Below are 26,693 nucleotides of genomic sequence, written 5' to 3'. Positions count from 1 at the left end.
ATGAAGTAAAATGTAATGTAAAAATTCTTGAAGAAAGAAATTTCTGCTAGAGTCACTAATATACCCTCACTGACTGCTTGGAAGAAATCCTCTCTTCCTCCTCTATGAATCTTCTCCTATGGAAACTGTAGCAAGGCAAATATAGAGTATTGTGCTTAATTAAGTATGCCTAATACTGGATTCTTTCCTCTTGAAATGCAAAGCAACCATAAGCACAGTTCAGTGGTTTAGCCAGGTTTTTGCAGTCTTTGTAGAGCTGAAATCAACTCTGAACTCAAAAAAAAACCCACCATTCCAAAATCAGCATTCTCCTTAATCCCTTAAATTCAGACAGTTCTTCGCTGTCATTTCAGACTAGTTGTACTTCCTCTGACTACATTTCAGACAATGCACAAGCCATGGGATTGTAGGCATGTTGCCCTCAAAGCTAATACTAGCTCATCAAAGCACGATGTACCTATGGTTTGGATTAAATTCTGTTAAGATGCTGTCACGTGGCTTTCAGTCATACTAGATCTTAGGCAACAGGACTTTCACTTTGCTTGCTATTGATAGTTTAAGTACCGTAACAAGGTTACTGGTTATGTAGCCAAAGCTTGCTATCTGTAATGAAGAAGTCATATTACAGATTACTTGCTACTTTCTAAGGTTTTTTTTCCAAGTTTTTTACCATATGAAGTTAAAAGAAATAAAATAGGGAAGATGCAGACCAAAAAAAACCCTGCTTGATTCAGCCATGATTTGGTTAATCTGTGCTAGAACATATGAAACATACTTCCTTTGCTTCAATAACAGCAACACTGCTGTTTCTGTCACAAAACGAGACTGCATTTTAGCATTGTTTCCTTTTTATTTGGTAAGGTACTGGATGCTCAGCCAAAAAAACTACCGTGAGTGTCTGGCTGATGGATGGAGCAATGACGTCCCTCACTGTGAAGGTAAATGGAGCTTGACATTCAATCCTTTATCAAATTGTTATTTTATCTGTTGGACACTATCTAAAACTAGAATGTGATCTCTCTGCTCCCATGTTTAAATTCATGTTACGTGGCAGTGAAACTCTTACAATGACTGCTCAGCCACTGTTGTCCAGTAAACTCTCAAGCACTTCTTAAAAAGCATTCACCTTCAGACTGTCTCAAAGCTCTGCCTTGCCTAAGGGCCCTGATAGAATAGATGTCTCCAAAACATGGGTACGAAAGGCAGATGGGATGAAGTGCTATGGATGTGCATGAAAGCATGTGTATTTTTAGCTAGTTTTCTCCTCCTACCCTCCAATATCCTAGCCATTAGGATTTGTTTTAAGGTCTTCTCCCTCCTAGCATACTGTGGAATGACTTCAGTAAGTAAGAATGAGCGCAAGAGAGATAGACCTCAAGACATAATAAATAGATGGCTCAGGTAATGCTTGCCTGATTTTTTGAAGCCTTTTCACCAATTTCAAACCTGTATGATTATGAAAATAGGTTTCCTTTCTTCTCAAAGATAATTTTTAACTGGTACTACTTTGACATATATGTCAGCAGTGAAATTTCTCTTTAGGTTAAGCATCTAATGTCAGGAAAGGGACTCCTAGTAAAGAATCACAAACAAAAGTAGGTATCTTGTTATTCTCTAGAGTTTGTCATCAGACATTTGCTTGTTCTCAGATACTTCACATTTCATTGACTGGATTTTGAGTGTCCTCGATTTTAGGCATACAAATCTCTGTCTGCACAATACAGAGCAATGGTTTCCAACATTTTTTTTGGCACATGTTACCAAAATACTGCACGTTCAAAGTCCTCATAAGATTTTTTTTTAATGATTGAGAAGTTTCCATTAGGACAAAATATGATTATATATGAAAGTATTTGTTTACTGTTGTATTTGTGAGGAATCCATGACATAGAATGTGAGCTCACAGAAAAGATAGATGAATTATAAGATGGAGGATGTTATCAGAGAGAAGAGGGAGCTTTGGCAGGGAAAACTCCTGACACTTTTGTATGTGCTCAGCAATAACTATGTGAACATACAGGAATGAGTTTTGATAGTAATTTCTCCCGTAATAAGAAATATCTGATGGCATATGTTAATTCTTCTTTTTTTCCCCTGCACTTACAAAGCCAGGGGATACAAGAAGTTTAAGTTCATGACTGATATTGGGTTTGTTTACTTTAGTAATATAATTGTTCTGATATCCTTAAGAAGGAGTTTTAATTAGTAACTGAACTGTTGCAGTCAGTCTATGACACACTTTTCCACTTAGCTGTCTATAGCAAATTCACTTTGGCATAGCTGTTTTGACAAAGTCTAATGGCTGTTATGTGTCAGCCAAAGATCATCTAACCATCCTTAGAATTCACACAATGATTTAGACTGGGAAAGATCTTAGGAGGCCATATATTTCCTTAGGTGGTCGGTCCTTAACGTTCAAGGGTAGAGGAGAGGATGACAAGAGCTGCCCTACAAACTCTCCTCTATGGCAATCTCTCTTCCAACTTGGGGTTTTCTATTACATCTAATGCAAATGTTATCTGAATATATAGCAAGAGTGGTTTTAAATTGTGTAAGGAAATTACAGTGAGTTTTCTGTATCTAAACTTCTTTTGTGCATCAGTTTATGTTACAGAATAGACCTCACAATGGTTATTTCTTTTTTCCCTTTATTTTTTTCCAGTGGCAAAGTGTCTACCTTTAGAAGCACCAGAAAATGGAAGAATAATTACAGCTGGTGCCTTTGAGCTAAACCGAGAATATTCCTTTGGCCAAGTTGTAAATTTTGAATGTAACGCAGAATACAAGCTTGTTGGAAATAAAGAATTGATTTGCTCTTCAAATGGAAAATGGAGTAGTGATGTGCCTCAGTGCCAAGGTAAAAAAAAAAAAAAAGGACGTTATTTATCTGTAATTAAGAAGCTTTATTCTCACAGACTTTGAAGGACTTATTACTGTATGGAAAATTACAACATTTTCATTTTATTTGCATATAGTTTCTCTGTAAAGAATTTTCCATTGCTGGCATGAAGAAGTAGGATAAGAAAGAAACTGGAGAATATTGGATACTAATATAGTCATAATGGACCATCTGTTTGTTCCAGATTTTAATTACAAGCTGTACATTTTGCCAGGCAGCAGTCAATTTCTTTGAAACTAGCTTTGATATGTCTGCATAAGATTTGGTGACTTCAGTGTTGACTAACTGAAGTAGTCACAAACAGTTTTCAATCTCTGTGAAACGAGTTTAAGAAACAGGTTTGATTTCACTTTGTTCATCTTCTTAGGGTACATAAATACAAAGAAATTGTGATGGAATTTTCTTTCTTCAGACAAATATGTTTTAACAAATTAGAAGGTTCATAGAATCATAGAATCAACCAGGTTGGAAGAGGCCTTCAAGATCATCCAGTCCAACCTAGCACCCAGTCCTAAACAATCAAATAGACCATGGCACTAAGTGCCTCATCCAGGCTTTTCTTCAACACCTCTGGGGATGGTGCCTCCACCACCTCCCTGGGCAGCCCATTCCAATGCCAATCACTCTCTCTGGCAACAACTTCCTCCTAACATCCAGCCTACACTTCCCCCAGCACAATTTGAGACTGTGTACCCTTGTTCTGTTGCTGGTTGCCTGGGAGAAGAGGCCACCCCCCACTCGTCTACAGTGTCCCTTCAGGTAGTTGTAGACAGCAATGAGGTCACCCCTGAGCCTCCTCTTCTCCAGGCTAAATAACCCCAGCTCCCTCAGCCTCTCCTCATAGGGTTTATGTTTTTACAGAACCACAGAAACCCAGAATAGGTTGAAAGGGATTTCAAAAGGCCCCTCAAAGCAGTCAGCTGGGGCAAGTTGCTAAAGTCCAGTCAGCTTTTCAACATCTGCAAGTATACAGACTCCACAGCCTCTTAGGATAACTCATTCCACCTTTGGACCACTTTTGAGCAAAAAATGTTTTTTCTTATTTTAAAGTAGTATTTCTTGTATTTCAAATAGTGCCCTTTGCTTCTCATCGCTGAGTGCCATGAGCAGGGTCTGGCTCTATCAAATTTACTTCTGCCTGCCCTACCATAGCCAAAAATTTATACATATGAGATCCTCCCCTGCAGGCCTTCTTTTCTCTTAACTGTCTTAAGTTTCATTTATCTCACATTTTTTCCAATTTCTTCTTAATTCTTGTCATATGAGGACAGACTGAAAGCGTTGGGGCTGTTCAGTCTGGAGAAGAGGAGGCTCCCAGGTGACCTTATTGTGGCCTTCCAGTATCTGTAGGGGGCCTACAAAAAAGCTGGGGAGCAACTTTTTAAGCTATCAGATAGTGACAGCACTAGGGGGAATGGAGCAAAGATGGAGATGGGTAGGTTCAGAGTGGACGTGAGGAGGAAGTTGTTCAGCATGACAGTGGTGAGAGCCTGGGATGGGTTGTCCAGGGAGGTGGTTGAGGCCCCATCCCTGGAGGTGTTTAAGGCCAAGGTGGATGAGGCTGTGGGCAGGCTGATCTAGGGTAGGGCGTCTGTGCCCATGGCAGGGTGGTTGGAACCAGATGATCTTTGTGGTCCCTTCCAGTCCTGACTGATTCTATGATTCTAATTACCTTCATGTCCCTTCACTGGACCTACTCCAGTACATCCATATCTTTCTTGTACTAGGGAACTCAGACCTGGACTCAATGCTCTAGATGTTATTTTGCCAATACCAAATCGAAAGAAAGGATCACCTCTTCTGACCTACTGGCAACACTCTTCCCAGTAGAGCCCAGAATGTGGGGTGGTTTTGCTTGCTGCAAAGACACATTACTGGCCCCTGATCAACTTGACTTCTCCATCAGGACTACCAATCCTTGTTTCTGCAGAACTACATTTCAAACATTTGACCCCACGCTACCCCACCCACAGTTTGTACTGGTGGATGGAGTTATTCTTCCATTTTGCAAATAGGAATTGTGTACAACTGGACTGTAGGATGAATCCCAGGAAGCTTATGGTAACAGTCACTGTCAAACATTCAGTTCATTAAGTTTCCTAGATTATTCATATGTTATCTGATCGGTAAGTATATGTTTAGAAGGGCAGAGTATGCATGTCAGGATGGCAGTGCCTCTGAACTATATTTCACCCTTTCATGCAGCAAAGGAATCTGAGAAAGCTCTTTGGTGGCTTTGGAAACAAAGCCTTGACTATTCTCTGGCTTTATGAATACAGTTTTTGGAAACTGCAAGATGTTTGGTAGTTTTATTTGGTTTGGCAAGGAGCTGGGAATGCTGAGCTTCTTTTACATGTGGTTAAGCATTCTAGTCTCAGTTCCTCAGAGCTTCATTCCTTTTTCCTGTTGAATCCACAATTGTCTGTTGACTACAAAAGAGCGTTAGGTTTGCCAGAAATTGAATGGAAAACCTTAAAGATCAGCTAGCCTTGTTTCTTCTTTTAGAATGTCCCCTGCCTTTTATGCCAATTCTGAGATCCATTAAAATCCAAACCACAGTCCTAAAATCTGTCTCACCTACCAGTTTGATATTGATGTTCTGCTACACCACACTTTCTACCTGGTACCCACAATCAAGTCATTGAACAGTTCTCCACTAAGCTTCAAACAGCTTCCAAATCCAAATATTTTGCTATGTCAAATAGAAAAACAAAGAAAGAAAGAAACCCCACCTAAAGTTTATTCCAATAGGCCTTTATTCCTACCAAACATAAATAAACTAAAATATATGGATACTGTCTCTCTCGATTTCAGACGTTCTCTGTAACGCGCCAGAAATCCCAAATGGATATTTACGTTCTCCAAAGCAAACTTACAAGAAATTTGAAAAGCTGCAGTTTGCCTGCAATGAAGGATACAAACAGGGTGAAAGAGCAGATGTACGATGCACTGAGTCGGGATGGAATCCAACCCCACATTGTGTTGGTGAGCCTTGCCCAAAGTTATTTTGTACATTTGTTGTGTTTCCAATGGAATTTCAAAGATTAGGTTGTGACAAAAGTTAATTTATTTGTAATGGAAAAAAGCCTTCCACATCTAAATAGTGCCTCATGAAGATCTGGAAGGATTAAGTGTAAAAGGGACCAAACAACTAAGTAAGAGTTATCCATGGAGAACAGTAGCACAAAGAGTTTATCTTTTGTTACTTGAGTGTAGTTAAATATATCCAGGAAGCAAGAGTTGCTCTGGTGTACTTCATAAAAGAGACTGATGCTAAAATACTTCATGGAACTTTAGTAGTAGCTGTTGTTATTATCATTTTTTTATGTGACTCTGAATTACCAGGGAGAATGTAGGAAAAAATTATTTCTTGAGTTAGAAAAACAGTCCTAGTTTGGACTGTAAGAAGGGTAGAGCTGAATCTCTACTTACTATAAAATACAATGCAACCATTTTACCTAAGGAATGGAAAACTCAGACGTGAAAAAGAATATTCAAACAAGTAAGAGAGAAAAAATAAAGGTCTGTATCAGAGATACTACAGAAGGAATCTGGAAAATTTAATGTATGGGAAAATTAACATTTTTAACCAGCTTTTTAGAGAAGTTAGGTGGTTTTTTAAGTCCCGCTGTCTTCATATCATGCCTCAGTACCATTTCTAAGTGTGTTCAGCATGAATGTTATTGGTACAAGTCAGTGGCTTATGTTGTGTGCTGTGTGCTTGGTAAGAAATACTTATTTCATACCACATAAATTGCAGTAGTATCAATAAAACTGGGGAAAGATAGTAGTCTTAGCTTGGCAACCTACTTATGAATCACAAGCTGTTCTCTGAGGGACAGATACAAGTTAATGCATCTTCAGGTCTTCCCTGTGTCCCTATATCAAGACTGCTACTGGTAATAATAGGACTGTCATTCAGTCAAATACCACTCAGCATTTTACTTTATATGAAAATCTGACAGAATGGAAATTTGCTTGACCTAATGAACTAACCTCTGCATTTTGTCTGAGTGTATTGATGAGTCTTCCTGTAACATAAAGAGACTGAGAAGCTGGTTGTCATTAGAGCCATGCTTTACTAATCAACCTGTTCCAACCAAAGAGGAACAATTTAAAAACTGACCCGTTCTCACTGATGGAACTTTAATAAGAAATTGTTAGTGTACTGTGCAGCCTTCCAGAGACAACTGCAAATTAAGAGAAGTATCCTTCAAAGTATCTTTTGAATTAATTTAGTTTGTAAGCTCTCTCTCCAGAGTTCTTCAGAAATAGTAAGATAGCAGGAAGAACAATCGGAAGTTGACATGACAACTTCCAAAGGAGTTCAAGCAAATGTGAAATAGTCCCATTTCAGATGGATAAGTAGTCCATTGGTGGCCATGAGCATGTAAGCTCCAAACTACAATGGATCTGCAATGTTGGATTACACGTAAAGCTGAAAACAATAGCATTTTCTACAGGGCTGTTATGCCAAGAGTCATTTACAACATGAAATTCACTAACGCTAAGTACCATGGACATGAAGTGATGTATAAACAGAGATCCAAGTACCATGGTATGTAGGAATCCTGCCACTGTCCACAACTCATAGTCTAGAATGAAGACAGCAACTTGTTTAATCTGAACTGTACTTGCATGCACAACCACTTTATCCATGACATTCAAACTTCCCAGCAGAAACTGGCTGAGAATTTCTCCAAATTAATATATTTACAATGCTGAAAGTCTGATATAAAGGATTGTTAATAATTGTTATTCAGACTCACTGGTCCCAGGCCTTTGTCCTCTTTCCTGAGATTCCTTGCTCCAGAAGTGCAAGGGGGAGAGGAGGATTATGGACTGGACATGCCAGGATGTATTGGGTTTGTGTTTGGATTTATTGAGGACTCCTCTGGAGACTATTTTGGGCCATTGGGCCCTTCCACCACATGCTATAAACCACAATACAGTGTGACCCCGGGTACAGATTTAAAGCATTGACTAGCAAACCCACATCTGAACACACCAAGAATTGCTGGGTGCTGATCCTCACTGTGCCCATAAGTAGTTCTCAGGAATGAAGACAAAAGATGCAGAGTTCATAGAAACATCTCAGTGAAAAAGAGTTCAGAGGAAAGATTTAAGTTTTGCTCAGTATGTATGACATCAACAAATAAATGAACTAGCAATTCATTTAAGAATCTAGCACTCTTCGATCTATGGTCACTGAAAATAAAAGAAACACTTAGAAAATAGGATCTGAAAGGAACCTTGATGAAGTCACTCTTATAAATTATCCTTTGGGGATGACATCAACAAATAAATGAACTAGCAATTCATTTAAGAATCTAGCACTCTTCGATCTATGGTCACTGAAAATAAAAGAAATACTTAGAAAATAGGATCTGAAAGGAACCTTGATGAAGTCACTCTTATAAATTATCCTTTGGGGAAAATGAACTAGCAATTCATTTAAGAATCTAGCACTCTTCAATCTATGGTCACTGAAAATAAAAGAAACACTTAGAAAATAGGATCTGAAAGGAACCTTGATGAAGTCACTCTTATAAATTATCCTTTGGGGATAAGTTGATTTGAGCTGCTCCTGAAAAGTACACTGATAGTATCTGGATTAATGTTTTCTCTCTGTATGTGTGGGTTCTAAAAGTCAGGTATCATTCTCAGACCACTTCAGGCACTCCACTCTATAGTCTGTCCAGTGGGTGATCTCCTCTGCCCCGGTGGGTAGGCTCTGGGTCAGAGCACTTCATCAGGAATCTACCTGCCATGACCAAGTAGGTCACCCTTGAATGAAATCTTCTGGGAAGCTCCTATTCTTGACTTCTTCCTGAAAAGGATCAGTTGTCTTGAGGAACTGAGAGGACAAAACAAAAACACTAGTTTAAAAAGAAAAAAAGAGAACATCTAAGGAAGAACTTTTGGTGCCAAATTCCAACAGTTGCAATTGGAAGCAATGACAGGAGTCATCCCAATTTTAAGAGCTAGCTGCTTGTGACCCCATCGCAGTCAGTATAATCAATTTAGTCAAGAGACGCTCTACAAAGACAGTGTCCTCTCATCGTACAATGAGTACCTACGCTTGGTCAGCCTTTGAAGTCCACTGAGCACACTACCTATGTTTCTGGTGGTTTCAGTAGCATCTGCAAAGTTTGCACTCTTGATTTTTGTTAGTCACAGAAAACACTCAAATGGTGAAGCTGAATTAATTGTGTCCTGTACTTTTTTTCCCCCCCCCATGCATGCATTGATACTGCTGCTGCTGAATGTTTCAAGAGAAAAAATGTGAATACCTACTTATAGAAAATGGTCGGTTAGACATGCCGGTGAAGAACCGTCCAAAAACGGTTGGGCAGAACGTTTATTACTACTGCTCAAGTGGTTATGTAACCTCAAGTGGAAACTCATGGGAGCAATTGGTCTGTTCTGTAGATGGCTGGTCTCCAGTGCCAAAATGCTTCAGTAAGTACATTTCCATTATATGTTCAATTCTGTTATAATTATCAAAGGTCTGTGCAGCAGAAATTGTGCCAGTAGGGCACAAGATGGAACAAAAAACAATTTGTTAAAGTAGAACTGCCATAGCTGACCCCTACAGTTGCACCCAGACTGCCATATTGTCTGCAGAGCTCAAACTTTCAGCTGCAAGGTGATACTCTTAAGTAAGGTTGAAATTACAGACAGCAAATTTCTGCTCTAACTTTATTCTTCCCTCTGTGACTTGGGCACTTTGTCTAGAGGTTCCTGCCTGAGATCCACTGCCCAGTCCTTTGGACAATACTGGGACCTGAGAAGGTGGCACACTCTTGTAATCAGTGAAAGCAAGCGTGGCATCAGCAAGGGGTCCAGACACACTTAGTCACTGAACTACAGGAAATAGACTTAAGGCTGCAAGCTGAGGCCACCTCTCCTAACACAACTCTTCAGTCATGGTAAAGATGCTGCCTACTAGAGGCTTGGAAGTGGATTGCAAAAGGTCAATGACCTTTCCCTGTTGCCCTCAGTGGAGCAGTGCTCAGTGCAGGAAATTAATGGAGTGCTGCCAAGAGGAAAGGACCAGTTACTGATGTATCAGAACTCTAGCACTCCTTCATCCATCTTGCTTATGTCTTGGAAGTGCAGGATGCTGTGCAGCCAGTGTGCCCAGCTGCTGTGAAAATCTGTAGATCTGCTTTGAGAGGCTGATATATTTGCACCAAGGTGAAAAATATCTTCTGTAGCAAACGCTGACAATCACTCAGGGCAGACATCAACCTTTTAGAGACCAAACCAGAGCTGGTATGCATGATGCTAGAGGCACCAAAGTTATCCAGACTTGATTATGACCACTCGGGAAGTGACACTGCTCACTGGATCACTTCCTTCATCTCAGAGCAGTGAAACCAAAGATGCTTTCTTTCAGGTTTGAACACAAATGGTTTTTGGAAATAAGAGGCTATGGAAAGATGCTTCAAGGCCTCTTTCTTAGTCACTCTCTTCCTAAGGGTTAATTTGCCTCTGTTCTTAATGTCCAAATTGCTGTGGTTAAATGTATTTATCTTCCCTCTTCAGAGCAATGTCAAGTCACATATATTCCAAATGGCAAGTTCACACCTAGCCAGCATGTGTACAAGGAAGGTGAAAGTATTACATATGTCTGCGACGCTGGATATTCTGCTGCATATGCAAAGAGGGAGGTCATCTGCACAAAGAATGACTGGTCACCTCAGCCAAAGTGTATCCGTAAAAGTGAGTGTGCTTGTGTTTTGTTGAGATTTGTACCTAGACCCAGTATATTGAAAATCATCTCATCACCTACACCAACCCACTACTACTGTTTAGTAGCTCCACGTCTAGATACTCTATGACTGGAACACAGTGCAGGCACTCTCTCAGCTGTCTCGTGCAGCTCCCACATCCCTGTGAGCTGCTGAGGTCAGTCACTATACCACCATGCAGAATGTAACACTGTCATCTACATATGGCTCGTCCAGACCTAGAATATGAGCTCTGTTTTCAGTAGTGAAATCTTGTTATTGCATAGCTGTGCTCTAATATCACAAATAGTAATTGTTGCCCTTGCCTAGTCTATCTGCAGCTTGTCTCCTTTCAGCCTCTCACAGTGCCACCTGATCCTGGTTTCTCTTGCTTCCTTTCCAGTTGGCACCACACTAGAAAGGGAAGGGAATAGGAAAGTTAGCTCTCCTGACAATGCTGCCCTTGTGATACGGACAGAAAGTCACACCAGATGTGGATGTACAATTTGGGAAACTTTAAGGGCTGCTGCAAATCAAACCTCTGTCCAAAACACTGCTACCTGAGGTGCTAACCATGCACTTTGACTTTTCACTTTCCAGTTGTAACCCTAGAAGACAGTTCAATGCAAAAGTGAAAATTCATGTGCGCTTAAAAATGGGCTAAATCCCTCTGCTGCTTCATTTGTCCTCCCATGTGTCTCTTACAAGCATGCAGTACTGTAGTGGTTTACTTGTCAGAAACTCTGTCTCTTTCAGGAGGATGCCAGAAGACAAATATTGGCAATGGTGACTTCATCGGGAGCAAGCGAACGGCTAATTTGCAGGAGATGGCCACTTACCGTTGTCATGCTGGCTTTGTAACTCCAGAAGGAAAAGAAACTGGAGCGACACGGTGCCAAGAGAATGGCTGGAGTCCGCGTCCAGAGTGCATCAGTGAGTAGCATAAAGTCTTCAGAGCTGCCTATCCTTGCTACTGTGTCAAACATGATGTCCTGTGTATTCAACTAGATCAGCAGAGGTTTCTTACTGGGAAGAGGAAGACTCAAATAGAGGAATGCTCCCCCAGGAGGTTAGCCTTTCTGGGGCTCTAAGAAATGACAGAAAACATAAAGGAATTGAGGCAGCAAAATATCTGCTGCCTTCAGGGTGAGCCATCTTTTTAGACCTCTATAGAGTGAAGAGAGAGTAATCACTGGCTCTGGCAATTCTTACCTGGTGAAGAGTGCATATGCCCCAATTTACTCCCAATTATCCTGTCTTTCATACATGAGGGAAATTTACAAAGAAGAGCCTGCAAATCAAGGGGTTCTGCCATGAACTTTCTTTTAAAATGACCACCGTAGAGAAAAAGTGGATTCCTTATTTGGGAAGTTGTTACCATTATGCATAAAGTGCACTATGCACATGTCTGCCTTGGTGTTAAAAAGTACATTTGTGAAAAATACTGCAGCACTTTTGCCTGAAAATATCTCCAAACTTCTGTTGTCTTTCTCTTTATAGAAGTTCCTGAACTTAGAATTCTCCTGAACAGAAATATAGGATAGCAAAAGAAGAGATTTAATCCTCCCGTGTCATGATATTAATGAGCTTTAGCTGATACTTTATCTCGTCCTTTTATTTCAGGCTGCCTTTACCTAGAAATTCACAGCCTTTTTTTCTCACACCCTCACAAATGACCAAAAGGAACAGCATGACAAACTGGTTTTGCTTTGACCATTAATAATAATTGTAGCAGAAGGAAAGGAAGTGAATCTAAGGAAGCAATATTTGTGCAGATATTACTCTTAGACACATAGTTCTGAGGATGAATGCAACAGCTATTGTGTGAATATGTGTGCTAGTTTGAAGCTAGCTAGAATGTTTTGGGTGAGAAGAACTAGATTACAGGCTGTGAAAGAGAAACAATGGTGATGTCTACTTCACTCATAGGTTTGCTGTGATGTTTAAGAACAAGAGTATAAACATAGATAAGGCAGTTGGGGCACTGCCTGGGCTCTGGACATTTCCCTCTAACCTCACCCTCCGTCTCTCTGATTAATATACTTGCTTCCTAACCCCCCTCGCCAACCTTCCATTCTTCCTTGGGGCACAAGGCAACATCTGGGGTAAGGTTGAGAGGGGTGGGAGAAGGTGGAAGGGTGCTTGGGCGCCCCTCCTGGGGACTCAGGTTTCTGGGAGGGCTGTTGTGTTTCTGTATTACCTTTTACCTTGCATATTTCTGTCTATAGCTGTATATACTGTAAATATCTGCTTGTATATGGTGCTAGCTGTAAATATAAGCTTCATTCAATTTCCAGAGCCAGCTGAGTCTAGTCTGGGTGATTTCCAAAGTGTGTGTGTGGGGTGGGTAACACCCAAACCACTACAATATGCTACCTATGATATTCTACATTCATATTCTGGCAATGCAGAATTTGTAATGCTTCACATATACTGAGCAGTTCAATAGACTGGCACACACTAAAGCACTACAGAAATGATGCTTCCAAAGTGCAGTGCTTGTGGATCACAAAATGCGCTATGCTTTGTTTTATTCCACAGAAGCATGTAAAGCACCTTCTTGGGATATTTTGAATTACCCTGCAAATAAAACCATGTTTGTCCCTGGTGATACAATTCAGTATGCGTGTTCAGACGGATTTGTAACAGAACATAAAATGCCAACTGGTACTTCAAGGTGTGGCATAAAGGGTGAATGGAACCCAAAGCCTCAGTGTCTCGGTAAATATCACTGTGTTTGCTAATCAGTGTAATTCTGTATACACTTTGTGAAGCTTTTTTTCTTCAACTTTCTTTGATTTTGCTCTAATCAGCAGCATTTCAGGTAATTCTTGTAGAGTGTACACTATATGTTAAAATATTTTGTCTTTGTAGAAATAAAATGTGAAACGCCACCATTTACCGATGGAGATGTTTCTCCCTGGTGGAATAACTATGACAATGGACATGTTGTGACATTTACCTGTAGAAGCAATTACAAAAGATTGGGACCTGCCTTTAGTCAGTGCTATTACTTTGGATGGTTTCCACGACCACCATTGTGTAAAGGTAATTCTCCTGATAATTTCATTGTGGTAAGAAACGGGTCATGGGTCCTGAAAACTGCTATGGACACCTTCTGTAAACCACTCTTGCTCCCAAGAACAATTATCCCATCTTTGACTCTAAGAGAACAGGAACTGGTCCTCTTTGGATCATTTCTTTGTGTTTTGCTCTCAGTGAAGGAAATATTTTTCGCTCTTTTTTTTGTGTTTCTAAGAGAATAGTGAAGTCATTGACATATCACCTTTTTAAATCTTAAAACTGGGTTAATATTATCAACCACTTCTTTTATCGTATCAGGCACTTGATAGTGTGTGGAAGAGAGTAGAGCAAGCCATGGTCACATCTACCTGTTTGTACACATGAATCTAGATATTCAAAGACATAAACCAATAACCTGTTTAACTTGTTTTACTGATTTTTTCTTAACTTTAAACAGTAAATTGTATTTATGTTATGTTGCATCTGACATATAACTACACTAAAAGTACTGAGTTCAGAGCATAGGTTTGATCTTTTGATTTCAGAGAATCCCAAGGATTGTGGACCTCCACCTGAGATTGCTAATGGAACTGTTACTAAAGACGTTGTGGGAAGGTATCAGCACGGTGACAGAATGCAGTATGAATGCGGCATTGAATTCAAATTGGTTGGACCGAAGGAAATAGAATGCATTGATGGACAGTGGTCATCTCCTCCCTCTTGCATTGGTAATCTATGTAACTCTTACTTGTGAGAAGTCTGTAATTTATCATAGGCTAGTATCTCACAGACACAGTCACAATTAAAATTACATCTTTGCAGGTATAATACAGGTTATGCTCAAAATCGTGTTATGGGTGAAAAATAAATACACTCTGTATGTAAAGCCAAAACTTTCTTAGTAGTATAACTGAAATCTTAACAGTCCAGTTAAAGGATTGGGAGTCCTAATCAAATTATTATAGGAAGAAAATAAATACAAGGTATGTGAAGTATAAATATATAAAAACAGAATACATAAATAATACCATTTATCACATTGTTACAAATTATGCAAAATTAATAATCTGTATTAATTTTGATATGCAGGCAATGATGGTTAGTAACTACGAACATGGTTTATTAACATTAAATTTTGCCAGAAAACTTATTCACAAGGTTCAAAATGCAGAGTTTGGAAATTTATACACACAGGGAACAGGCAAAACTAGGACACTTATTTCTTAAAGTGGCAAACGCAAACATTATACTGGAAGAGAAGGTTCTTGCAGTTAATTATACCACTTATCCACCAGATGGACTTCTGCTTATGGCAGAAGGCAGTTAGTGAATTACAAGAGGCTTTAAGCATTTACTCAAAGAATAGTATCAGACAGTACCCAAAGCATGTGGAAGGGTTGCTGTCCATGGTCCCAAAGCCAGTAGAGGCTTTGGAGTTTTTCCAGGCCCTTTTCTAAAGCAGCTGGGAGTCTAGCCTAGTCTCTGACCTGGTTCTTCTTGATTCCCAGTTCAGCAGAAGCCTTGCAGAGGGGCAGGTAGAATGCAATGTGATGTGCAGTCTTGGCACAGTGTCACGCTGTCTAGGCAAGCCAATGGCATGTAAGCATTTAGAGCCTGTTCCTGGGAAATTAAGGTTAGCTGAAGCTACTTGTGATGTGTGCTGTGGAGTTACCACAGTGATGGAAAAGGAAGGGAAAAGATCAGAGAGGTATTCAGTAAACTTACTAAAAGATGTACATGCTCCAACAGTGTTGAAATTTGTTACTGTTAATGGGAGTAGATTTGACTCACCAAGTATTTTTAAGTTCTTCTAACTATTCATATGTGGCCCCACTATTATTGTCAACTACTTCTGCTCTTATTAACAGAAGTCAAAACGCCATGTGGATCACCTTCTTCTATTCCCAATGTTCGTTGTCAGCAAAAACAACCCCCGTTTTCCCATGGAGATGAAGTAATTTGCACATGTAAACAAAGCCCTCTCAACTCTGCTGCAAAGAAGCTGAGATGTCTTAATGGAGAATGGAAGCCTTTCCTTCACTGTCCTGGTAATCTGTTTCCATAATATTTCAGATCTAAACATAGCACAGTTCTCTCCAGAACTTTAAGCTCTCAGTATGTAGCCAGAGATAGTAGAGTCTCCTCTATCTAAGGGGACTTTTATTTACTCTTTATGTGAACATGTCCTTCACCCTTTAAAGACTCTCTGTGCATAACTTGGTGAGCACTCTGTGTTGCTTGGGGAAGGAAATTACACTTGTGCAATGGGAAAATATCAAATATGAGAGTGTATCTTTGGTGTGTAGTGGCTTTTACCCATTTTCCAGTGTTCCTTCCTGGTAACACCTTTCAGAGCCTGCAATATAATGGTGCTCTCATTCCATTCATTACTTGTAGTTTTATGCCTCTGCATGCCACTTTGCTTTTAAAAAATCCTACCAGGAATTAAAAATCATATTAAGAGCCACAATGTGCGAGGCTTATCTCACCCTTACTATTTTTATATAGATTAGTCCTTTTCATTTCTGGTCAGTAGTTGTTGGGGTTTTTTGGGGGGTTGTTTTGTTTTGTTTTGGGGGTGTCTGTTTATTCCTGTTTTGTTTTGCAGTGTGTAAATGGAAGAAAAGCACGTTCTTTAAAAAGACAGAAAACAATGCCTTTTCTGAAGACAAAGAAAAATAAATTACATTGGAGTTAGTAATTTAAGACAAAAGGCAATACCAGACACGGAGTCATGTTACCTAGGATAAACTATTCCAGTACTTCACTTACCTTTAAGTGAATATTATGTATGATGTATCCAGGTCTTGATTCCCCTTTTCCTCAGAAATTATTTTACATTCATCAGTTGAGTACACTGTATCTTTTATTTACAATTATGTTGAGGACTGAACCTGACACAAAACACAATCTGCTTACTTTTCACAAGTAGCTTGTGTTCTGACTCTCAGAATCACCAAAGACACAAAGATGCTTCCACAGGAAATTGACACCTGATGCATATTTAGTGTGGAGTAGTAGCTCCCAAATGCTCCTGCTCCTACAGTAAAAGATTTCAGGCAAGAGAAGAATGCTTAGCTTTTATGCTGTTTGCTACACTCAACAAATGGATCCTGTCAACAATAATAATTGCTTTGTCAGTGGGAACAGTCTCTGCTTTAGATAACTGGAAAAAAAATATTCTGTTTCTGTAATCTAAAAATCTCAGTAGTGACTGCAGAAAATCAAAAACATTTTTGCACGGACATTCATTAGGAAGCTGATGACCTCTTCATCAGTGAACGAGTGTGTATGAATTATCTGAACTAAATCTGTTCTTTATCTTTCTCAGATCCACAGCCTCAGTGTGCACGTCCAAAGGATGTTGAGATTATGGGCGAAAATTATAGTTCCAATCAGAGAACTCGGATGCCTGCAGTTATACAGTATAGATGTCCATCAGCTGAGAGTACTAAATTGGCAACTTGTGTGTCTGGAAAGTGGTTACCAGAGATTGAATGTGCAGATCTTTTTTCAGGTTTGCATTCAGTTTGTTCTTTTTATGTAGGAATGATAAATGCTCCTTGTTAAAGCCTCTTAGCATTACTGTGTCATTAGTCTGAAACAGAAATGCTTACAAGCTTATATATACATAGGCTTAAATTATTTTATGTTACTGAGTGGTCACGAATGATCAGGGGAATCATCTGAACTGTTTAGAGACACACAAGAATAAGTGAGGCACACTTAGTAATTTCTACTCTGTCACTTCTGATGTAAGAAAAGATGCAATTTGAGCACAGTTCTTTTAAAGGGCTTTACCCTGGTGAAAATGAGAGCAGCACATAGTTGAAGCTCCAGACAAGACTCTTTTATTTACTGTAAACTTTCAAAAATTTTCAATTTCCAATTTTTTCTTTCCTCCCCCCTCCCCCTTCTACTTTTTCCAGTTGCTTCCTATCAAAGTAAAGACAAAACTCCAAGTTATCCAGTTCAAAAGCACAGACCTAGCAGAGCCTGCTTTTTAGGCAGAAGGTGTGATTGTAATCACTGCCTCATTGCCTGCTTTGATTATGCTACCATCATGGGAAATGATGTGTGAAAGTTGGCGAAGTACATGGACTGGCAATCGCCTCTCTCAAACTGAGAAGCCAAGTGCCCTTCTCAGTTTTCTGGAACCACTGGAAGAAACAGACCATGATCTAGAGGTCTCCTCCTTTCTAGATTTATCTCCTCCTTTATCTTTTTCTTTCTGTAGATGGAAGCAGCCTTTTGGTCCTTGAGTAGCAAAACTAAAGTTTACCTCCTTTGTTTCCTCTTGTGATTTTAATTTATCTCTGTTATCAGCTAAATCTGAAATGAAATGCAATAGCAAAATGAAAAGAGGACACCAGAGGTTGGTCCAGGTCTCCCAAAATAGTTCACCATAGAGAGGGGACAGAGAAAGCAAGTAAGATTCTGTGGCAATCCATAAAGGAAAGGGGAGACTACAAGAAGTTTCATTGGTATAGGCAACTGTGGCTGTCTTTCCGACAAGTTTGCAAGCGCATAAGCAGCTGAAGGCAGTTCTGAAGCAGAATAAAATAATCATGATACTGAATTAAATTTTCAGCTACTTACTGAAGCGTTATCTAACACCAGTGTTTTCTTGCTTGTTTGTGTTGTAACCTGTAATGCACTGTTACACTTTATCTTATATTCTATTATAACACGAGTATTTGTCCTTAGCTGAGACGACTATGTGCCCTCCTCCACCCCAAGTGCCTGATGCCCAAGAGATAACAACGGGAAGAAATTACAAGAATGGGAGTAAAATATCTTTTTCATGTCGGGAGGGTTTCCAGCTCATCGGTGCAAGTGAGATAACATGTATAGAAGGGAAATGGCAATCACCACCTTACTGTGTGGGTCAGTAGTGGATTATTGCTTTCCATTTGCGCTATTGTGAATTTCTGTGCATCAGTAGCTGGGGCATTTTATTATCAGGAAGAGATAACTGCAGAAAAACAATAGGACATAAGCTGCTAAAGAAAGTGAAGTTAACCAACTGCTGCACAGCAAGTCTTTTCATTTACACGGACTTGTCTAACATGGCATATAAAGCTTCCAGGTAGACCCTCAAGAGCTATGTTTACTTCCTTGTTTCATGTATTGCAGTATAGAGTCTTAGTTTTGGCTGTGGACCTTTTAATTGTATCCTAGTGAAAAAACAATCAGTATATGTTGTTATTTATTTGCAGTAGTAAGTCTTTATTTTCCCTCTTTTCTTTGTTTTGGCTTATTCCTGTAATAAGACTGTTACTAATAAGGCATAATTCAGGCCATATATTATAAGAAACGTTGGGGAATCTGTAACTCAGTTGTTAAAACGTTACCAATGCAGGCAATATCTTGTAAGCAAAAGTTCATTAAGAGATACAAATAAAGTGTTTTCAGGACTGATTTAGAGGTAGTTTAGCGCAGGACCAATGAGATGCCAACTGGTGACTGATGTGCACATACCAACCATACCTGTATTTTTAAGCTGCAAAATTCCAATGCCATGTAGCACCTCTTCTTTCGCATTGCCTCTGAGTCTCCATTTCTGCTGTGAAGTGGTAGACAGAGAGAAAAGTAACAACAACAACAAAAAAAGTCTCCACTACTCATAAAGCAACTTTTACTGAAAAGATACTGAACAGGAACTTGGACTATAATTAGATGTTTTCTGTTGTGTAATTCAGTGCAAACATAGGTGTTCAACTTAAGGTCTCAACCGATAAGAACTAATTTATTAATAAAGAGCATATAAAACACAATTTAAATCAACTCACTCTACAGTAGTGTAACAGAAAGTGGCATGGGGACAGCCCCAACAGGAGGGCTTCATAGAGATTTAATCCACTGTATCTATCAGGAAAAACATTGCAATAGTTTATCTCTTCACATTTTCATCATGTGATGACAAAACTGATGAAGATATTGGTACAGATTTCTGAATGGTGGAAAGGTTTAATACCTAACATTCCAGAAACTTACTGTCAGTATCACAAAACAAGGTAACTTCTCATCTGTTTCTCTGCTTGCTAATTAAATTTTCCCAGTTCTTCATGCTCTACCTCTACCCCTTTGCTATGAACTGGAAAATTTGTTTGAAAGGAGAAGCCAGAACTCTTGTGTAGGAAGGAAAGAAGAGAAAAGATTTGGTTTGTGTATCTTAGGTATTTCTGAATTTCCCCCGCAAGCCATTTAGTTTACATTTGGATGATGCTACATTTTTTTTTTTTTTTTGCCTTTCCACTTGTAGGAGGCATGTATCATTGAAATATTAATTGGCCTGCATTATTAATTATCTGTGTTTTCTGCATCTTTTTAGCAAGATCGTGTGTGCCACCAAAACCTCCAGAATGTGCTGCTGTTCCCAGCCTGGAAACTCCACACTTGAAAATTACAACAAAAAATGGAGAAACAATCTATCTGTCTGGGGCGAGATTAAAGTATGTTCCTCGCCCAGGATACAAGCTCAATGGAACACAAGTGATAACTTGCTCTGCAGGAAACTGGACTCCAGCTCCTGCATGCTTGGGTAATACAAAACAATACTGGTTTTGAAAAGCATTTAGCAATGAAACTGGAAAGAATTTTACACTGGAAGTTGGTAAGGGCCAGTAACTCCATCTTCTGCTGGGGAACTTTGCCATTTCTCATGGGTATCTTCAGAACAATCCTGCCTGGCTGCAAGACTGATGTCCGTAATGCAGTTTAGTTTTCAAGTATTCCTCTGTATTCTTGCAATCTTTGTTCATTTTCTATCCCTGCCAGGTGAGGCCTGGGTGAATCTAAGGACCAGCTGTCTGCAGGGCCCACAAGTCACTAGGAGCTGGTGTGAGGCTTCAGTCATGGAAACCACTTTGGTGTAGAAAGGCACAGAAGCCCTAGAGCATGTTTGGTGGAACACTAGAACGGGCAGAGTGCTATCACATCAGCACATGCATCAGCTTTCTGTGTCTTTTCAGAACTGCCATGTGGAAGTATTCCAAGGGTTGCCAATGCTCAGCCTGAAGGCAGGCACAAAGAAAGTTATGAGCCTGGAGAAACAATTCACTACCACTGTGGGGCAGGCTTCCAGATCATTGGTTCTCCTGAAATTTTTTGCAGAGAAGGAAACTGGACAGAACCACCCTCCTGTGAAGGTATAGGTTCTACTTCTAAGTGAGTAGTCTACCATCCTCCTTAGCCATTCATGCTGTGAATTAAAATTATGTCAACTCAGGCACACGACTGAGTCAGGCCAAGAGAGCCAACAGGTTTGAATAGGCTTTGAATGGGCTGCTACAGCATCTATCTTTCTGGCAGGGTAGATCAGCAAAGACATCCTGTCCCCTGTGAGCTGAAGCTAGCAGGTGAAACTAAGCTCTCTGCTGAAATCAAGCAAGCAAAGGGCTATGGAAGAATGGATGCTGCTGACAACTGAGGAGATAACTGGCAGGGAACAGCTCTTCTTTTCACCCCACTAAGAGTGTCAGTTGCTGAAAGTTGCCTTCAAATAGTGATCACTCCCCAGCCCTCTGGCACACATTGCTGTACAGCACCAAGGTGCACATTCAGCTAACTCTGCAAGTGCTCTTCTCTTTTTAGTCACTCCATTGTGTGGTGAAGCACTGCAGTGGAAACATTTTCTGCCTGCAGCAAATATCCTGCATGTCACACACCACTTGTGCTCCACTCCATACTGGTGCTCCAGGGTGCAATGTTCTCTAATTGTCTTGTTGCTGCACTGCTAATGTTGAGGCACTACTGTTCTTAAATGCACCTCTCTTTCCAGATAACAGTTGTGGAGCTGCACCTGAAATTCCCCATGCTTACATTACAAGCACTCATCAGGAGCGGTACAGACCTGGTGCCAGAGTGCAGTATGAATGTGGAAGCGATTTTCAAATGATGGGTGAAAATTATATTGTTTGTACAAATGGTGAATGGTCAAACCCACCAACTTGCACAGGTAGGAATCTGTACTGTCTTGCCTGCTACCTCTGGAGGGGCACTTTGTTTACCTAAACAGTCTAAAGACTTTACCTTTTTCACTTCTACCTCCTTTGTGTACCCCAGTTTTGTACCTACTGTTGCTCCCATGCACGGCACTTTAATTTGTTTGATGCTTCTGAAATATTGGCAGTCTTTTCAGCACCTTGAAGAAGCAGGACCCAAAATGTGCTGCTCCATCATGCTCCATATGATACAGGCATTTCCCCAGAGTCATAGAAAGACAATGTAAGGGCTCATCTGTTCTGTTCAAACCTGTCAGGCGGTCTCTGAATGGAAGAAGCAGGAGGGGAGAGAAGCAGCTCTTCTTCCCCAGGGCTCCACCCGAGCCAATGCAGATCCCAGCAGAGACTTGCATCAAGACCATGTCATATCTGCTAGGGCTGTAGAACTGGAAGTGCCTCTGTGTGCAGAAACTCTTAGGAGCTGTGCTGCCATCCCCAGCCACAAATCTGTGGCTGCAGGGTTAGCAAGTGCTACTTGGCTTTCACAAATACCTCCAACAAACTGACTGTGCTTGCCCACCCCTGAGCAGTGCAAGCTGGCAAGCTTCTCTAGTGCTGATGGCCTTTCAGAGTCCTGTACATCAGCAGAGCACCATCTCAGCCATTACCCCTGTGATGCCCAGGAGTGCCAGGGCATGACAGAAAGCTGGAGTGACTTCTTGTGCTGTAAGGATTAGCTACAGAAATGCTGGCTTTTCCCAGAAGCTCTCACTGACCCTGCCATCTCCTGACAGTGAATGAGTGCTGCCTCTGTCACACGTAATTGCCCTCTCTGTGGTGAACTCTCAGCGCTGTGACACACCTGAGAAGGAAATCTTGGACAGAAACTGTAACCAAGTTGTTAGCATTAACTGATGTCTGTGCCAGGGAACGCCTCTGTGACTACAAAGGTGACTGCTGCAGTCTGTCTTTTCAGATATGACATGTGGATCTCCTCCAGAAATTGCTGGTGGTCGAGTCCAAGGTGCCAAAAAGGCAAGGTACTTGCCTGGGGAGACAGCTCGCTATCAGTGCTGGCAAGGTGCAGAGATGACAGGGGCTGCCACTGTAGCGTGTGACAACGGGACCTGGACAGAGCTGCCGAAGTGCAAAGGTAAATTCTCTCTCTCTTCAGACAGTCACTCCTACAGAGGTTCTTAGCTGCCAGTGAGACCGTCAGGAGGCTGACCTGGTAGCATTTACTTCTCCAGATTTTCACCTTGTGCTAGGCACAGTTACTGCAATGTATCTGGCAAGGACATTTTCTGAGGTCTATATGCACATGAGTTTCCCAGCTGAGTGACCTGGGTGGCTTCACTCAAGCTGGCCACAAGGAGAAAACTATCCTGAGACTGAGAGCACTTACTGGCCAGGTCTGATTTTCACATCTCTCCCTTGGACTTCTTGGCATCAACTTTCTGTACCTGCACAACGAGAAGAGAGTGAGAACTTCTGCCAGCAGTGCTGGAGAACAGAGCCCAAGGATCCTCTGCTCATTGATGTTCTCATAGTGCAGATGGTGAGCTGCAATATCGAATGCCAGGGAGTCAAATCAGCTGGTAAATCAGCTGAGGGCAGAATTTGATGTAAGCCTATGCCAAGGTGCTCTGTTGGTGCCTCCTAAGAGTTCATGAGCACACTGAATAATCTCCTTTGTTTTCATTAGACATGCAGAAAGTTTCAGCCCTTGAGTCAAATACCACTCAGGTGGGAGTGGGAAGGTCTGCCGAAACCACAGGAGAATTAAGATCAGGCTCCATCCTGTAGCTCTAGGCCATAAATGCAAGTGCAGAGGCTCACTGCTGCAACCAAGGAGTCTGAGTCTTCTCTGCAGATTTGCTAGTGCAAGCTCTGTTGGAAGGGCAGGTTTGACAGCAGTGTGTTGCTTGAATAGGTATTCAGATTTGTGAAGCAGTGCATCAGGAGAGGCAGGTGGCACCCCCCAGCAGCTATAAGCAGCCCACAAAGCCCAGGCTGTGCCATTAGGGGTCACAGTGGTGCAGTTCAGTGACAGTCACCACTACCTGCACTCAGATTCACTTCTCTACTGCTCAGGCAGTTCAGGGAGGAGGTAGGCATCAGGCACAGCCACACAAAGAGCAGTGCTCGCCACTACACTGTTATGCAGGCCGAAAGCAGGTCCTGCAGGCAGCTGCAAACACTTTGGCTCTGGGCAAACAAACAGGATGAGCTGGCAGCTGTGAGTCTCAGCACTGCAGAAGGACAAACTACTGCTCCTTTGAACTCCCCAGGGATTTTGGGATGTTGTGGCAAGGCCTCCATCACAAGTAAACTCTTGTGGCTCTCTCTCTGATGGGGAATTTTCTTCCAGGGATAAATGGGAAATGTGGCCCCCCACCTGTTCTGGAAAATGGAGACATTCTGTCCTTTCCCAAGAAAGAATATCCAGATGGGGCAACTCTGACCTACAAATGTCCAAATTTATATGTAATGGAAGGATCTGAGACTATCACCTGTAATAATGGCCAGTGGATGAACCCTCCAGTTTGCCTAGGTAAGCTGCAGCACCTGCTGTGTGGCCAAAGACTCTGCCTCTGCTCCAGCTGCCTTCTCAGATCCTACAGGCATCACTTGTACAGCAGTGCTTGTGCAGGAGGCTGCAAGGCTGGCAGGGAAGAACACCAATGAGTCCCTGTTTTGTCCAGAGGATTATTCTTGAAGCCAGCTTGTGTGGCCCCCTCTCTGCTGTCTTTCACCAACACCACAGTGGGTTAGGGAAGCAAGAGTTTGGCTGAACTGCCCCCAGACATCTCCAAGCTAAAGCATCCCAGATCCCTCAGTGTCTCCTCATGGTGTCAGTGCTCGGGAAATTCAAGGTGTGCCTGTGCCATGGCCTTGAGGAAGCAAATTCAGAGGAGTGCTGAGCAGAAGGGGAGATCTCAAAAAAGGCACAGGGAAGTTCTTTGTTGCCTGGGGACATCGCCATACGTGCTTTGACCTTGCCCTGTGTGACTGGCAGTGTGAAAATTCTTCACCATAGCTCTGTGTGGGGTCTCAGCCAGAGATCTTTCTCCCTTAGGCTTAGATGTCCATGTCTTTCCAGGCACAGGTAAAAGAGGGTCAGAGAAAACAGCTGGAAATGGTTTTCTGATGCAAACATCTTCTGTAGGCTCTACAGAAAAACAAGTTTCTTGTGGTGCTTCAGTGCGTTGTGATGACTCTCTGCTTTTGTCTCTTTCCAGCGGCGTGTACAGCATCTGAAGAAGACATGAACACAAACAATATTGAGCTGAGATGGTCCCACAGAAAAAAGCTGTATTCCAAATCGGGTGATGTTATTGAATTTCAGTGTAAAGGAGGATATACAGAGGACCCAGAATCATCCCCATTTCGAGTATGGTGTGTGCAGGGGACACTACAATACCCTCGTTGCAAGCCAGCAAGTAAGTCATCTCCAACTGAGGCACAGCTTAGCCAGAGTTTTGTTTCATGTTTAGTGCTGAAGGCAAGGTGAAAGCCTTTAGCTTTGCTGGGGGAGCACTTGGAGAGGAGCAAGGGTGTGGGAGTATCCTGTGCAGTGCTACAGAGAATATAACCAGCATGGAAAGACTGCTGGGGAAAGAGTTCTTAAGGACACTCAGCTGGTACCAACAGTTTCTGAGTAGCAGTTGTCCAGCGTGAGGTCCACAGGCAAATAATGAAAGTACTTTTTGCAGAGGACTGTACAGTGGATCCAAGCATTATGGCAAGAAATCATATCAAATTAAGCTATTGGGCAAAATCCACCTACCACCATGGCGAAACCATTGAATTTTACTGCACCTGGAGGAAGCAGCAAGTTTCATACCCTGAGGAATTCAACGCAGTATGCAAGGACGGAGCAGTTACATACCCTGTCTGTGCATGTAAGTGCTCGAGGCTGAGAGCATGGGGCACAATTGCCTGTCTGCTACTCTGAGGAGCCAGTGTGATGTGCCCGGGCTTCGTCTTCATACCTTTACCCCTTGCTTTCTCTTCCTGTGTAGGACCTTTGGATAAATGGCAACAGCACAAAGGAGCCCAGCTGTGCAAATGGAAGATCCTTCAAGTGACCCAGAGATCTGAGCCCAGTTTTTCCTGGCATTTCTCATTTTGCTTTGCTTTGTTTGCAGCTCAGCCAGTGTTCTGGCCTTGAGTGTGTTACTGGGTTTCTTTTTGCTCTGGATGACTATGTTTCCACTGTCTCCACATCTTCCCCATTTCTGCCACTGTATTTAGCTTTGTACATGCCCTTACATGTTACCCAGTGAATAGCTGTGCTTGCACTGACCCATTCGATACTCATCTCACTGTTACTTTGGTGAACCATTGTGTCCTGAAATAGGCTGCTTGTGGTGGCTTGCTGAGACAAGAATTAAAACAGTCATGTAATTTGTTCAGCAGCAAGTAGGGTGTGTTTGGCCCTGCCTGCTCTGGCTTCTTCTCCATGCACTCACCTGGGAACTGCCCTGGGCTCTGTGCAGAGCTGTGTCCCCTGCCTGCCTGATCAGGAAGAGCAAGTGAATGGAGTCTCCTTTAAATAACTCAAGGAGATCTTCAGATCACAGACACGGTTCTTGTAGGGAACCTAAGGCTCCTTGATGTTTGCTGGCAGGGCAAGATGCTGGAATGCAAGTAGTGGCAGCTATCTGGCTGCAGGCAGAGATGACTTCTTGGTACCATTCCTGGAACGGGACCTGTTGCCTTGAGAGTTTATAAGAGAGTGTCTTGATGGTGTTTTCATAGGGCCAGAACCTTCTTGACTGTTCTGGTGGCTGTTCCAGTGCAGGCAAATGGTGTACTCTGGCATGCTGGAGCTAACACATTTCCAGGTCATGGATGTGTTGCTGGTCAGGAAGTTGTTGCTGCCTCTCATCCTGCTGTGCAGCTGAGGAGCAGTTCTTTTTCTTGCCATTCACTGTTCTAAGGCCATACAGTCAGCCCAAGTGACACTGTGCAGCACGGGGCAAATCTCCTTGCCCTGCAGGTATTGCTCTTGCTTCAGACTCTAAATGACTGTCACTTGCATTGCCGTGCTACTTGATACAACTGCCAGAACTTCAAAGCATC

At 41.7% G+C, this 26,693-nt stretch overlaps 1 protein-coding gene across 8 annotated transcripts in view; it reads left to right on the top strand.

Moving 5' to 3' along the window:
* Positions 1 to 26,693, top strand: part of CFH (complement factor H) — an 81,516-nt gene that overhangs the window by 20,575 nt on the left and 34,248 nt on the right. For 6 of the 8 annotated variants that reach the window (XM_064147144.1, XM_064147146.1, XM_064147148.1 and 3 more), the window contains 16 exons: positions 862 to 938; positions 2,663 to 2,857; positions 5,714 to 5,884; positions 9,176 to 9,361; positions 10,451 to 10,627; positions 11,392 to 11,568; positions 13,177 to 13,356; positions 13,510 to 13,683; positions 14,205 to 14,387; positions 15,528 to 15,707; positions 16,991 to 17,176; positions 18,367 to 18,546; positions 19,994 to 20,203; positions 20,634 to 20,810; positions 21,443 to 21,619; positions 22,582 to 22,758. In XM_064147144.1, coding sequence (XP_064003214.1) covers positions 862 to 938; positions 2,663 to 2,857; positions 5,714 to 5,884; positions 9,176 to 9,361; positions 10,451 to 10,627; positions 11,392 to 11,568; positions 13,177 to 13,356; positions 13,510 to 13,683; positions 14,205 to 14,387; positions 15,528 to 15,707; positions 16,991 to 17,176; positions 18,367 to 18,546; positions 19,994 to 20,203; positions 20,634 to 20,810; positions 21,443 to 21,619; positions 22,582 to 22,758 — 2,807 coding nt within the window. Of the gene's footprint in view, positions 1 to 861; positions 939 to 2,662; positions 2,858 to 5,713; positions 5,885 to 9,175; positions 9,362 to 10,450; positions 10,628 to 11,391; positions 11,569 to 13,176; positions 13,357 to 13,509; positions 13,684 to 14,204; positions 14,388 to 15,527; positions 15,708 to 16,990; positions 17,177 to 18,366; positions 18,547 to 19,993; positions 20,204 to 20,633; positions 20,811 to 21,442; positions 21,620 to 22,581; positions 22,759 to 23,976; positions 24,160 to 24,847; positions 25,049 to 26,693 lie in introns of all 8 variants that reach the window. The other 2 variants (XM_064147150.1, XM_064147151.1) reach the window with 1 other exon arrangement.

The sequence above is a fragment of the Pogoniulus pusillus genome, chromosome 8 (genome assembly GCF_015220805.1).
Source record: "Pogoniulus pusillus isolate bPogPus1 chromosome 8, bPogPus1.pri, whole genome shotgun sequence".
NCBI classification, from domain to species: Eukaryota; Metazoa; Chordata; class Aves; order Piciformes; family Lybiidae; genus Pogoniulus; species Pogoniulus pusillus.
This window is presented reverse-complemented; position numbering and strand designations above follow the sequence as displayed.